The 14,371-nt window shown below is 45.1% G+C and overlaps 1 protein-coding gene across 1 annotated transcript; it reads left to right on the forward strand.

Annotated features, from left to right (window-relative positions):
* Positions 1 to 6,039: 6,039 nt before the first annotated feature.
* Positions 6,040 to 14,032, forward strand: PRL (prolactin; the record flags this gene model as incomplete). Its single annotated transcript, XM_081296461.1, has 5 exons — positions 6,040 to 6,067; positions 8,298 to 8,470; positions 9,853 to 9,960; positions 11,598 to 11,777; positions 13,841 to 14,032. 5 exons carry the CDS (start codon positions 6,040 to 6,042, stop codon positions 14,030 to 14,032), a joined length of 681 nt encoding a protein of 226 aa, XP_081152587.1.
* Between the last annotated feature and the right edge of the window lie 339 nt (positions 14,033 to 14,371).

Raw genomic sequence — 14,371 nt, forward strand, 5'->3', positions numbered from 1 at the left:
CAGGAGAAAATGGAAGAGAATCAATTATGGATATTCAGGTCGAGATAACCCAGAGAGAGGACAAGAGAGAATTTTATGGAGGCTGTAGAGGCAGAATAATTGCAGCGTACCAACGGGGTGAGTGTGTTGCCAGGGAGGAGGAAGAAAGGGAAAGAGACGCAACTCAGATATTAAGTGCAGGTAACAGATGCTATGAGTTTGAGAGAAAAGGCGAATTGCACAAGATTTTCTTTAATAATTCAGCGTGATCTTGCTTGAAGACGCGCAGGTTGAAATGTCTACCAGAGAGATGGAAGCTTTTCAGAAAACTTGTCCTTTCTGTGACAGCCAAGCAGAGTGTCATTATTGCAGGTGGATTACAGGTGTCTGAAAGACAGGCCACACAGTGCCTCCTACTCTGGGGTCTTGGTCAATTCCACTGGCATTTTTAATCTGTGCTTTATGCTTCTATCTTGTTATTAAAAGGAAAAGGGTGATGTCAGCCGACCTCTGTTGCTGATTGCATACACAGACAGGACTGCACTTCAGCATCGTGCCTGTTAACCAATGTGCTACTTGGGTCATTTTAAATGATGTGCCAAGTGGTTTTTGGTACTGAACATATCCTGGGCACTTTTCTTCTGATGGGGTCTTCAGCCACAGGACTGCTGACTTTGGATGCCATACATTTTATTTCTAAGGCTGTCCTGGGTGCTATAGCAGGTGAAGCAGCTCCACCAGCCTCTACCCGCCAGATGCGGGGCACCCTGCTCCAGTTACGACACTCACACACTGGCAAAGGCCCCCAGGAGGTGAAATCACCCCTAACTACTTGTGCTTTGAAACACCACTGCTTCAGACTGATGGGGGTCAGGACAGACTAGCCCAAAATATGGCACCTTGACATTTGAGAAAAGCCCAGACACAGGAGGGTCCCTCTGACCTTCTCCCTCCCTTCTCCCCTGAAGCAGGTCATGGAAGAATTCTCTGACCTTCTCCTGAAGCAGGTCATAAAGAAGCTCCATTCCCGAGAGGCCCTCCCCATACCCAGAGGAAAAGGACAGCTTTCTCCTCAGAGACACAGAGACACCAAGAAGAATCGGAGCAGACAGGCCTGACTGGGCTCATCAAGGTTCCTTACCATCAGGTCACGCGGGCTTTTGTGCAGTTGTACTTCCGCATGACTGTTCCTGCCTCATCGCACTGAAGTGTGAAAACACACCTTCCCCTCTTCCTTCAAGCCTTCATTACCGAGGGCGGACGTGGCATGTAAAATTTATATTAAATAAATGTGTATGCTTTTCTCTGTTGATCTGTCTCTTGTGGGAAGAGTCTTGGCTGTGAACCTAGGGTAGGTGAGAAAAATCTCTTCTACCATACAAGCAATAGCTTTTATATGTGAGCATCTAATTGGGGCTTGCTTTGTAGAGAAAATGAATCCTTTTTTTCTTTTAATGAGTAAACTTATTCCTTAAGATGCTTGATCTGGGTCTAACACTGAATTTTTTATATATTATGCTTTTACATTTCTTTTCTTTTTTGTTAAATTGAATGTCGTGTGTGTGTGCTTCCTTATTACAAATCAGAAGGTTACAATCATTTTCCATATTTTCTTGTGGTTATAATCATAGTTTGGCATCATTGATTGCAATCTTTTCTTTTATTGAAAGAATCAGCCTGACTGCATCAATTCATCCCCACATACAAACCATGAAAAATCTAACATGCTCATACTTGCTTCCACTTTTGAATGCAGGTATATTTTTGCTAGCTTTTCTTTAAGCCTAAAAAAAATTCATATTAGAATCTCCAGAGCCAGGATTCTGTGATCCCCCTCATCTCAGAAGGTTTCCACTGCCCCATGAAGGGTCACTTTCCCTGTCATTGAAAAGACTGGCATCATACATTTTAATCGATTTTGGTCAATACAGCATTCCACCTAGGAATTACCTCTTATTTATATGTCCATTCTCTTTCTTATCAACCACAAATGACAAGGAGCTGTGCTGAACAATCGTTGCCTTAATCCCTGAATATGAAAGTGTACATTACTCCAGCAACACGTTGCATTTAATGAATAAATAAGGAAAAAGATAAATGGACATGCCACAGTGAACGGATTTCAGACAAATTCTGATGGGAAGGAGTCGTAGAGTCCAAGGGTGTGCCCGCTGGACCCGGAGGAGAGCTCTTCCTCTGAAGAACCCGCCCTCATTCTCAGCCTGGACTCTCTGGCTAGATGCAGAAGAACCCACATGGGGGGGGGGCGACAGGCTGGCAGTGGGCCGGCTCACCCAGGGCCCCTGAGTTGCTTCAGTACCAGGACACTTGCTCCCTGACCTCTCAACTGACCCAATTCCTCCAGACTTCCCAACCCCTCATTCTCATCACAATGTCACAGTTTAAGAATGAATGGCTGCTCTGGAGTCTCAGGGACTCTGATCTACTCCTACAGCTTTCGGTTTTGTCTGGTGGGGCCTGGACTAATTACAAGTTTGGATTATAACACTTAAAGTTATCCCTGGCAGTAGGCATGGTTCAGAGTCTAGTTTCCTGTCGGATAACAATGATGGATGGATGGATGGATGGATGGATGGATGGAGGGATGAATGAGTGGGTGGATGATGGGTGGATAGATGGATGGATCAATGGGCTGATAGACACATTCACACAGATGCTAGGCAGAGAAGTGATAGATGATGGGATGGATGGAATGGTCCAGGACCAGGGGGCATGGTTCAGAGCCACTTCCCATTGGGCAAGGAATGCCTGTGTGCACACACTTAATATTGAAGTACAAAAATGTTTTACAAGAAAAATTAGCCTCTGCCTTACTGATCATTAGCATGCAGCTAAATACTTGAAGTTTTTACCTGAAAAGTGTAAACCTGAAGCAGAAACACTGTGCAATCTCCGTAAACATCATTCTTAGACCTGGACTTGGTTTATATCAGATATTATGATTTCTCCAAAGATACAGATGTTTGGGGACAAGCCTGTGACGGGAAGCTCAAAGAATAAGCTAATAGGGAGAACTCAGAGGCTAGATCCAGTGACTATAATAGCATACCTGTAAATAATTTTTTTAAAAAGACAACATTGCAAGGAGCATTTCCAAATGCTTCTACTGTGGCTTTCTTATTAAAAAAGCAAATGCTCTCCAGGTTCTGCCCACATCTTAAGAACTCCGGTCTTGGGTCATTTAAAAAAAAAATTCCACAATCTCCCCAGCCCTGGCCAATAAACAAGCATGACACACGAGCCCCAGGGGAAAATAACTATGTGTTAAAACACAGGAAGACAAGCTGAAGCTATTTTGTAGTTAATCTGAAGAGCAGGACATAATTAAGCCATTACACTTTGCTTATCCTGAAACAGGTGCCATTCGAGAATTCACCATTGACCCTTCTCCAATATGCCCTTCACAGTCTTCTATTGGAAATGATTTATGTTCTACCTCATCATGTTTTGGTAAATGACCATTTGAAATTTTTAAATCCATAAATAACACGTCTTTAATCGTTTTCAAAATTTACTCTGCTAAAGACAATTTACCACTAATATAAATTAAAATATCCTTGTGTTACATTTATTCTGAGGATTATTGAACTTTTAATTTCTTGTACCACTACGTCTTGCAGTAGACACTTCCTCAGGTTAAGCAATGCTTTTCAAATGCGTTGTCCAAAATAACAGAAGAAAAATAGAAACTTTTCCAACATGAAAGTAGGTAAAATGAATTAAAACACAAGTTCTGTTTCTAAGGAGAAATGAAAAACAACTTGATGTCCTATAACGTTAAATCTCAGAGCCTTTAGGAAAAGGTGGCAAATGCGTTTATTAGTTTCATGTACTAAACATAGCGTGAGGTCATCAACAACATGTGGGCCATTTGTCCCACTCCTTGGTGGAGGTGAGTCCTCAGCACTTGGTTGAGTCACAGCCATAAGAACAAAGATGGCCAACAAATGAAGTTTTCTGAGAGGAGACAAGTGCATCTGTAGTGAGCGTCTTAATTGCTCTAATTTAAGGCTGCTGTTTGATCAAGGGAAAGGCCGGCAGAGAGCACAAATATGAAGGCCAAAGGGGTGACATATGTAAGAGTCGGGGGTGGGGGGAGCACAAGTACAACTTTTTGCATAAAATATGTCCTCTGCATTATTTAGATCTTGCAACATCCCCTTCCCAGGAAATGTGGTCCAGTGGAACAGCCGGAAGCACACCATAAATTTCACAGAAAAACATGTACCTCTTCGCAGTCAAATAAATCAATTGGCCTCCACTGAATAAACACGACTCGGGTTTCCTAGATCACTCTTATCCTGGCTATCTACAGAAGCAGCAGCACCTTTAAATTTCGAGATTAAGTTGTCAGTGTCAGTTCTTAGGGCAGATTTTCTTGCTCTCGGAGTCTGGGAGGGGGGATGCGTGGCAGCACTAATTTCCCTATCCCACAGAACGGCTTCCTTAATCACTCAGACCTCCACTAGCCAGGGGGAAGCAGATGCAGAATCCCGCCCTAGCTTCCAGACACAGAGAGCCACGGATGTCCCACTTGAGGTTCCTGACTCGAAACCTAGAATTGCCTGAGCTGGGGCAGTTAGGAAGAGAGTTTCTGAGAGATGCAGGTCTTGGCTGGTCTCCCTGGGTCTCCATGAGGACCTTGGGTCAGCGGATGGTGAAAACACAGATGGGGCTCCCAGGACCCTAGAGAAGCAAACACGAGAGGAGGAGACTGTTTTCTAAATGGCCTCACCCATCAGCCTACCTCAGAGACAGCACACCTGGAGCTAAGGTCACAGATGCATGGGCTCAAAAATTAAAGGCAGCCATCAACCACTTCCTTCTTATTCATTATGACACTTCATTCAGGAAATCTCCAAAAGGTGAATGGAGCTTTTGAGCCCATGAAAGATGCATGCTGGTCACCTTGTCCTAGAGAGACGTGGGGTCAGAGAAGGTAGATTGATCATAAGTTAATAACAGCTGATCCACCTCTCTCCTTGGAGAGAGTGGAAATAATTGGCCAGAACGTTGGTTTTTTTGCATCGTGAACCAGGCTAAGTGTGAAAGCCTGTGTGCATGGGTGTGGGTTTGCCCTTAAAAAAACTTTACTAAAGACAATTTACCACTGATATAAATTAAAATATTTACCTCCCAAAATAAACTCCTGAGGGTCAGGAGAGAGACGGTGTTCATCCTAGACATGGGTGCACATGAGTAAAGGCTGAGTGATTTAGACTTTACTGTATTCTTCAGGTCCTTCCCAATTCCAAGTGATGCAATAACCCTTCCCTTGACTCTAGAATTCCTTCTAGATCCTTTGTATTGAGTCTCTCCAAGCCATTGTCCAATCTGTAAATGGAGATAATAATACAACTCTACATATATGTTAAAATCAAAAGCAGTGAGCAGATGAAAATACATATACTAAAATAAAGTTTCACACAGATGTGTCATTTTTGAAAGAAGACAACAATGCATAAAAACAAGAAAAAAATGAGGAAATTTAATCAAAATATAATGGCAAACTGAAAATCCTAACTTTTCAATCCTTATCTCCTGCTATTTACTGAATATATTTTGAAACGTTTAATTCACCTGGAAATCTTGAGTGAGAAATTTTATAATTTCATGATATATGAAAGTATTTCCTGAGTGAACTATAATATATACATTCAAGAAACTGCAGAGAGAGAAGCAGGTGAATTTTCAAGTAAATGGCTTCTATCGATTTACAGATCCTCCAACCCAAACTAGTCTCCTGATCTCACCTTCATCATTTCTCTCATTTCCTTTTGGTCTAATTAATCAAAATCCTTCATTTCTAGCCAGTTTGTCTTCCTGAATATGAATAAGAAATAGAATACCATTTGATGTTTGAAATTATGGAGGTAATCTCAATGACGGAAATGGATGGCCCCGGAAAAGGGAGGAGGGTGCCTGATTAAATATATTCATGAAGATGTCAAAGGTTTATAAAGCCCAGGCCCATGGCAGAGAATGCTGTGGACTGCCAGGTGTCCCCTGGAGAAGTGCATCTCTGCAAGGGTCACCACCATGGACAGCAAGCGGTCACCATGGAGAGGTACGTGCAGCAGATCACTTGGTTGTAGGCTTTACCATCACACCTGTGGGGTGAGTGTGCAATTTAGCTGAGAGCGGGAGGTTCGGGCTTATAGACTTGGAAGAACTATCTGACCATAGACCTAGGGAACAACTATCTATACAGGACACAAAGGATAAACCAGTGGTTCAGAAATGGAGGCATCGAATCCCCCTTTCTCTTGGGGACATTTGGCAATGACAGGAGACCTTTGGTATGGTCTTCACTGAGGTGCCAGAGGCCAGGGGAGGTGCACCTGTGACTAGCGGGATCCTTAGGTCCTACAAAGCATGGGACAGCCCCCACAAAAGGGCTCATGCAGCTCAAAGCCCAATATTGCTGGTGTTGAAAATAAGACTGATAGAGTCAGTGCACCCCAGTTGCCCAACTCACCCCAACTCCTGCAGGCAAGGCCAGCGTTACATGGCCCCTGAGCCTTCATGGGGACTGGCCACCTTGAACCAGCCCCTCTGTGGCCTTCCTCTCTGACACTGTCACGTGCACGAGGACAGCAGATGGGTGTCTTATTCAGCCTTGTCCATCTGGCTCAAGCCAAATGGCTTTTCTAAAGGAAAAGTGACGCAGTACAAACTAATCACTTTTCTTTCTTGGTGACATTTGCAGAAAAAGTAATTTAGAACGATCCTAAAATGTGTTTATAAAATGAACAAAAATATAGATTTGACCTCATCTTTGACTTCAACAATCTTTCAGATGAAAAATGTGTAGATAAATGCACTCAGAACGTCTATCCAAGTATCCATTTCCTAGAACTGCTTTTCCAATTTCTCTGTGTGCAAAGAACATTCCACTCACCCATAGAGATAAAATATCCATTTGGCCACACTATGTACTACAACATGCATAAGATAAAGTTTTGGAAGTGTCATATGTTTGGGAAGTTAAAAGTCCATATTATGAACCATTTCACAATATCACTTTGATTCTGTGCAGCTAAAAGCTTGCCTAGTTATATTTTATACCAAACAATGTTTGGGGTGTGGTTAGTGTTTAAGGTACTTGTGTTTAGGTACTTTTACTTAGGTAAATCTTTGACATTTGCCAGTTTATGTTGGATGTTTCCAACTGCACTGCTCAAAGCTCCTGTGGAACTTAGTTTTCTGAGAAGTGCATTTTTATATCAGATTCTTTTGGAGTAGTGTCACTGAAGTTGGAGGTGATTTTAATGTGGTGGCTTCATGCTGGTTCTTTCCTTTGGAGAGTGTAAATTATTGATATCTCAGAGGTCTGAATCTGTCTGTCTGTCTGCTGAGACAGTAAATTGGTCTGAAGCCACAACTGAACCTGGTCAAAGATTTTTAAAGTGAGAGTTTCCTAGAGCAGGGAGAGTGAATGAAAACCCAGCTTCCTGGGGAATCTGCACTCTCGAAGCCAAAGGAAAAGAGTTGTTCTTTACAAGGAGCAGCTGTACCTCTGAAAACACTGCCTCACGCTGCTAGGGTGGCTGCCGCTGCACAGGTGTAGGTGGAGAGCCCACAGGTGCGTACTGTGTGACAAGGTGAAGTGCAAAGACTGCACAGTATTGGTGCCTGTCTCCCCCACCTGCTAATAACAGGACTTGGGGAAAGTCACTTAACCTCTCTAAGCTGTCTCATCAGTATAATTTGATGACAATTACAAAGGCTCAGACTATTCACAGGCAATTGTACAACTCAAATTTAGAAAAAGAAATAATTGAAGCTTTGGCCAAGCATGAAGCCAGGGCATGGGATTGTCAGGATGAGGACGGGAGCCCAGGCCATGGCATCCCCGTCATGATGGGATGCTCCTCAGGCTCAGTACTAGTGCTCCAGCAACTGCCTGTTTATTCCTGTCGGGCATGAAGACGAAACACGATCTATGCTAGTCTTGTCCCCCGTGCAGAGATCAGACATTGAGCTAAAAAATTACAAACTCCAGGAGAGTCTGCAGAGAATCTGCAGGAACTCCGGAGACATTCAACTCTCTTAAGAGAATGACTTTGACATCCCGGCTCAGAATTAATTGAAGCTCCAAATGTTTGCAGAGCCCAGAGGGCCTCTGGCAGGAACACAAAAATGCAGGAAGCCACGCCCTCCTCCAATTCTGCGTGTCTGCAGGGATAACTTGACATCTAAGTGTGCACAGTGGATGGGTGGATGCTCCCCACCTCGCCTGTGATAACCTCAGCCGAGCACACCCCTAAGAGCGGCTTGTGTTCCTATCTAAGCAGGCTCACTCCTCCTGTTGCTGGTGTCAAACCTCCTGTGCAAGAATGTGGCCTCCCTGCCCATCTGTCCCAGCGGGGCTGTCAACTGCCAGGTGTCCCTCCGAGACCTGTTTGACCGTGCAGTCATCCTGTCTCACTACATCCATAACCTCTCCTCGGAAATGTTCAATGAATTTGTAAGTACCTCACATCCCGCCTCTCCCCAGGGCAGGCTTCGCACCGACCGCTGGGCTGTTCTACCTCTCAACCCGGAAAACCTGGCCAGCCAGATTTCAGAGAACATCTCGTTCGAGCTCAGAGAGGCACCATCCAAGAAAACATGGGACAGGAGGAAGGGAAAGTCTCGTGGAATCTCAAAGAGTCTCAAAGAACGTAGTGACCTTTTAAAACCGTATTCCACCTTATTTTTTATTAGAGGTTTTTAAAAATCTGAACAAACTGATATAAAGTCCTGCTGGGCGGGGCTCAGGAACAGTGCCGATTTCTTCTCCTTGCACAGAGAGGTCAGTTTCCCTGGGTCCTCTTCACTCAGCACCCTGAGGACACCCAGTAAGTAGCTACACAGCAGGATGTGAGTGGATTAGGCCTAATCAAGAGAGACTGGATCCATCCTGATGGGAGGGGAGGGGTCAAAATAGCTTTTCAGAAACTGAAAAACTCTAGGGCTGGGTTAGAAATGGAAACAGGCTCTGTGTCCTTGATGAAGGCCCTTGGGAAGCTGAGCTCTCCTGGGTCAGCCAGATGTGGACAATGGCGCTTCCATACATCAAAAGTCCTCCTTAGGGCATGTGGCTCAGGTTCCAGAACGTTCCTGCACACTCTTCTTGCCGTGCACCATATTTTCTGTCATTCTCCATTTCTGACTGGCCATCTCTTTCTCACTCTTCCTTGCATTCCCTTTAAACTTTCCCAATTTTTGTTAAACACTAGTTTTGAATAATAAATATTGATCTCTGTATTTTTTCCCTTGTTTTATTCTCAGTCCATGGCACAAAATTTCTTACATTTGTATGCCCTGTTTTTTTCTGACTCATTTTTTGACAATCCACAAAAGTTCTCTGAATTCCTGATGTGTTTGGTGAGGTGGGGGTGTGGGGATTCAGAGCAGCTGGAAGAGAAGCGAGATTTCCTATCACCCATCCAAGGAAAGAAGACCCATGTGGACTCGAAGGAAATGAGAGATTAAGTGGCTGAACCTAGATACACACGCAACGTTGGCATTTGACTCAAATACCCAAGGAAGATGGTGGTAAAAAACACCTCATAGATCTTAGGTTTGCTATTTTAGTGGTCGTTTTCCAAATTATAACTTGTAGGGAGGCGGGAAGGAAGGGTGATACAGCACTGGAGTCATAAAGGAAGTAGGAAAATGAGGTGGAAAACGTGAGATTCAGAGCTAATGGGAAAGAGTGGGCAAAGGGTTAGCACTTCAGGTTCCATGTTTATGCAGCTAACATTTTTAAATTACATATCCACCAAATGTCTTAATAATCTGGTGACGGATTCATTTGTTCAATTCTCAAACACCAACTAACTGGATCTCCTGCCTTCTCTCCAGGACAAACGGTACGCCCAGGGCCGAGGGTTCATCACCAAGGCCATCAACAGCTGCCACACCTCCTCCCTCTCCACCCCTGAAGACAAGGAGCAAGCCCAGCAGATCCACGTGAGTCCTCAGCTGGCCTCGTGCCTGAGCCACTGAGGCCGGATACGCGTGGCCATGCCGTCGGGCATCAGGGGCACCGTTGGGGGGTAATGGTGACCACAGGCACAGAGAAAAACGAGGAAGAGAGAGCAAAGGAAAATTGTCACAGTGTAGTTGATAAACTGTAAGAAAAGCCCAATGCTACCCAAGGATTTAGTGTGGGGGTGTTGTCCAGGCGGATGACATTATTCTGACCATGTAGGATTACAGATGCTAGACGGTGGGGACTGGATTGGCCATGGTTGGTAAATATCCACTCGTGTACATAACAAAGAGACGCAAAGGCAATTCTTATCTGTTACTCGAGACCCCTCCTCTGGAGCCTTTGACGTCCCTGACCACGGCCTTCTAGACTGCCCTCTGCTCTGCTGTGGCCTCTCTAAAACCACCTTCCTCGTCACTGAGACTCCTCCACCACGGGTCCCATCACACAGGATATCAGGTTTCTCACCAGTGCAGCTCTGACCTGGGTTGATGGCAGCGGTGTCTGCCTGTCCAGCCCCAGGCGTCTACCCAGCTCTGCCTGTTTTGTCAGGATGGCTCCGTTCTGATCCCCTGCCAGAACCACAGCCTGAACATGTTTTAAAGTAAACATCATCCTGTGTCCACCCCTCACACAGCACCTCTGTTCTCCCTCCACGATTTTCCTAGTGGCCTGGGTATTCTGTCTGTCTGCTGTGCTCATTAATAACCATGATCCTCATAAGAGAAAGAGGAGGCAGAGGAAGAAGAGGGCCAGGGAACGCTGGCTGAGGCCACCCCTGCCAGCACTTCACAGAGCGCAGGGTGTGCGTTCCTGCTCCTCCCGTTTCCCTGTTTCCAGTGCCACGCCCACTGGACTCTGCTCTTCCTGACCACTAGAGCAGCTACAGACACCAACACAGCAAGTGTTTTAAACCTACCCATGATCCTGCTATTCAGCATAAACTGGGGATAAAACTCCACTGGGACTTCCATCTGCTGTTTGATGATACCACTGTCCCCCCACAGGCTGCTCTGCCCGAGGCACGGGGCAGGGAGTTGTGCAGAGCCAGGGAGGCACACTGGGAGCGCCATGTTGTGTTTGTGGTCTCTTGGCTCCAATATCCCAAAATGAACCTAAAAATCACTGGTATGCTAATGAACAAACCCGGTTCATTAGTGAGAGCGAATCCTTGGGTGACCATGATCCGTGTCACTTGTCATGGATCCTGGTGGAATCTAGCTTTCCCAAGGCAGGTCCCATGAGTGCCTACTGATTTCCAGCAAAGCCTGGCTCCTCTCCACGGAGAAGCACAGCAATCACACCTGACAGATCAGACTGAGTGGGTAGATGGAGGGGGGGATTCCAGAGGGTAAACAGAAATGTTTCCCATGAGAACTCTCCTTGGAAAAAGTTGTCACTCAAATCAACTAGTTTTTTTGTTTCCCTTTCGTGCAGTCTAGGCCCTTGACTTAAATTTTACTTTTCTATAATTTTTATCATTTACCCCCAAATTGGGTCTACACACAAGAATAACCAAGAGGTTCTGTAGTTCAGCCTTTCTGAGCAGAGACCCCGTTAAGCGGTCCTGCTAATCTCTGCTGCTTCTAACGGGTCCCTCAACGTGGCTCCTCAGCACGAAGACCTGCTGAACCTGGTCCTGCGCGTGCTGCGCTCCTGGAACGACCCTCTGTACCACCTGGTGTCAGAAGTGCGGGGCATGCACGAGGCGCCGGACACCATCCTGTCGAAAGCCGTAGAGATCGAGGAGCAGAACAAGCGCCTTCTGGAGGGCATGGAGAAGATAGTGGGCCAGGTAAGCCCCGGGCGCCCGCTGTCCTCCTCAGGGAGGGAGTGGCCGCCCCTGTGGGAAACGAGCTTTCCAGCACCTCACTTGGCAGAAACAAAACTTGGTGTTCTTTTTCTAGACGGCTACTCAAGTAAGCCAGCTCCTCCTCACTGGTCGTGTCAGGCTCCAGTGTAACTGAGCCTAAGGGATCCCTCCTGATACTTGGCAGGTGCAGAGTCCCCTGTCCTGTCCACCACTCACCAAAGGCGCCTCCCTTCCTGGGGACTGGGGGTTAAATATTTTCAAGGGAAAGAAAACCAGAGAATAGAATTGGTGAGAGGAAACCATTCTTTGTCCTTTCTCCTCACGTCAGAGGACTAGAGTAGGGAAGGAGAAAAGAGGAAATCAAACCCAGAGGGAGCGGTCCCCTCCACCCCATGCTGCCCAAGGAGAGTGAAAAGAGGAGGTCACAGTGTTTGTGCTGTCCCCTGAGCTCTAGATCTCAGGTGCCACCAAATGGAGGAGTGTGTATTTCTGGAAAGTTCCTTATTTTATAGTTTAAAGAAAGTTGCTTCCCTCTAATATTTTAGTGCTTATGGATCCTAAATCAAAACTCATATCATTGCATTTAATCTCCCCAAATAACTTCATACTCAGATCGAATTAGTATTTTCAATATGTATCTCCATTCAGATAGAATCATTTCAACCCTGGTGAGATAACAGCTAAGCCGCTCTCTGAAGTTCTCAGAAATAATGTATCATCTAAAGAAAAACATATGATTATAGAGATAATAACAGAAGCAATTTTATATTTTTCTTTTTGTGTACTAAGTACACGTTATCATGTGTCATTTCTGTCATTTTCATGGAAGGAGAATATATCCAACACAAATACAAGGAACATATTAACCCAGGAACATAGGAAATAAACACCTTGATTTCAAGTTATTTTCCTCATTACCATGAGCCTACTTCCTGAGGTCACTAATTTATTCTATAATACTTCATTTTCTGATCCCTTTTTCCTACCATTTATTTATTCATTCTTGTTCCTATCCTTGTACCTTGCACAGTAAATTCTGTCTGAGGGCTCAAGCACCGAAAATTCAAGATAAAAAGCATAAGGCAAGAGACAGACAGACAGACAGACAGACACACACACACACACACACACACACACACACAAAGTTCTCATAGGAATCCAGATTTTAAAATATTCTCACATTACAGGAGTGAACTCAGCAGATCAGGTCTGTAATCGTGGGACTGTGCACTAGCTGGTCTCCAGGTCAGCTGACATCCTTAAAGGTGCCAGGATGGCCCCTTGGGCTCCGGGGGTCCTAGAGCACAAAGGAGCACATGCTCCCTCTCTCTGCTGTTGAGCTTGTTCTGTGACCCCAGTCTTGCCCCCAGCCCAACTCACCAGCACCACTGAGGGACAGCTGTCCCTCAGCACCTGCCCGCCCCTAGCTGCTCCTCCCAGCACCTCCCACCAGGGAGCTAGAAAGCCAGCCGCTGTCCCCCTTAGAAGCCTGGAAGGTAGCTTCCCTGGCAGAAGGAAAGACTACATCAGCAGATCATCTTCGTCACAGTCATCACTGAGCTGGCCACACCTTCAAGCAGTGAGTGCCACCCACCTCGCGCCTAGGGCTTTGGAACACACACGTATGGAGAACAGATTCAGTTCAAAGCAAGACACTATCAAAAGAAATCAGGTACGAAGGACACATGGGGGCAGATTCAGGAATGTAGATGTTCTTCAAATGAGAGAACAGAAACCAGCTCCTCCATTGTCCCAGGCTCAACTCCATGCCTACCTTCAAGGAACACCTTCTGGCTCTCTGTCTGTCTGCTCCTGCAGGAAGACTTCACCTGTGACCCCTTTAAAACTCACACACATGTTCTGCTTTGAGTTTTTAGATGACTACTAAATTTATGGTGCCTTCGCTTAGATACATAAAAACCAGAATCTATGCCTTTGGATTTATATTCTGATGTCTTCCCTAAATCTTGATTTAATAATTAGAAGGATGGAGGATCAGCAAACTCTAATCACGTGAAATAATAAGGGCCTTTCTTGGTGGTTAGGTTCACCCTGGAGTCAAAGAAAACGAGATCTACTCTGTGTGGTCGGGCCTTCCTTCCCTGCAGATGGAGGACGAAGACTCTCGCCTCTTTGCTTTTTATAATCTGCTCCACTGCCTGCGCCGGGATTCCCATAAGATTGACAATTACCTCAAGCTCCTCAAGTGCCGAATCGTCTACGACAGCAACTGCTGACTCCACTTCTGAGATGGTTCTTAAAGATCCATCCCTTGGCAAGCTTCTGTTAGTTGTCGAGCACTTTAATGCATGCTTGGGTGTATGGGTTCCTTCTCAAAAAAAATAAAAAAATAAAATCCGAATCTTTAGAAATGTCATAATCTGAAAAAGTCAATATGTCAAAGTTTTTTTTTTCTCCCTCTAATACAAAAATCAAAAGAAAATCTATCTCTATCATTGAGAAGCTTCTGTCAAAAATCATCACAAATAACAAAAGCTAGCCTTGCAAATAAGACGACCGGCAACTTACTTAAGAATCACAGCCAATAAATGTGGGTCAAGTTATTAGAGCCCTAG

This window comes from Spermophilus citellus, assembly GCF_964194105.1.
Source record: "Spermophilus citellus genome assembly, chromosome: 5".
Taxonomy (NCBI): domain Eukaryota; kingdom Metazoa; phylum Chordata; class Mammalia; order Rodentia; family Sciuridae; genus Spermophilus; species Spermophilus citellus.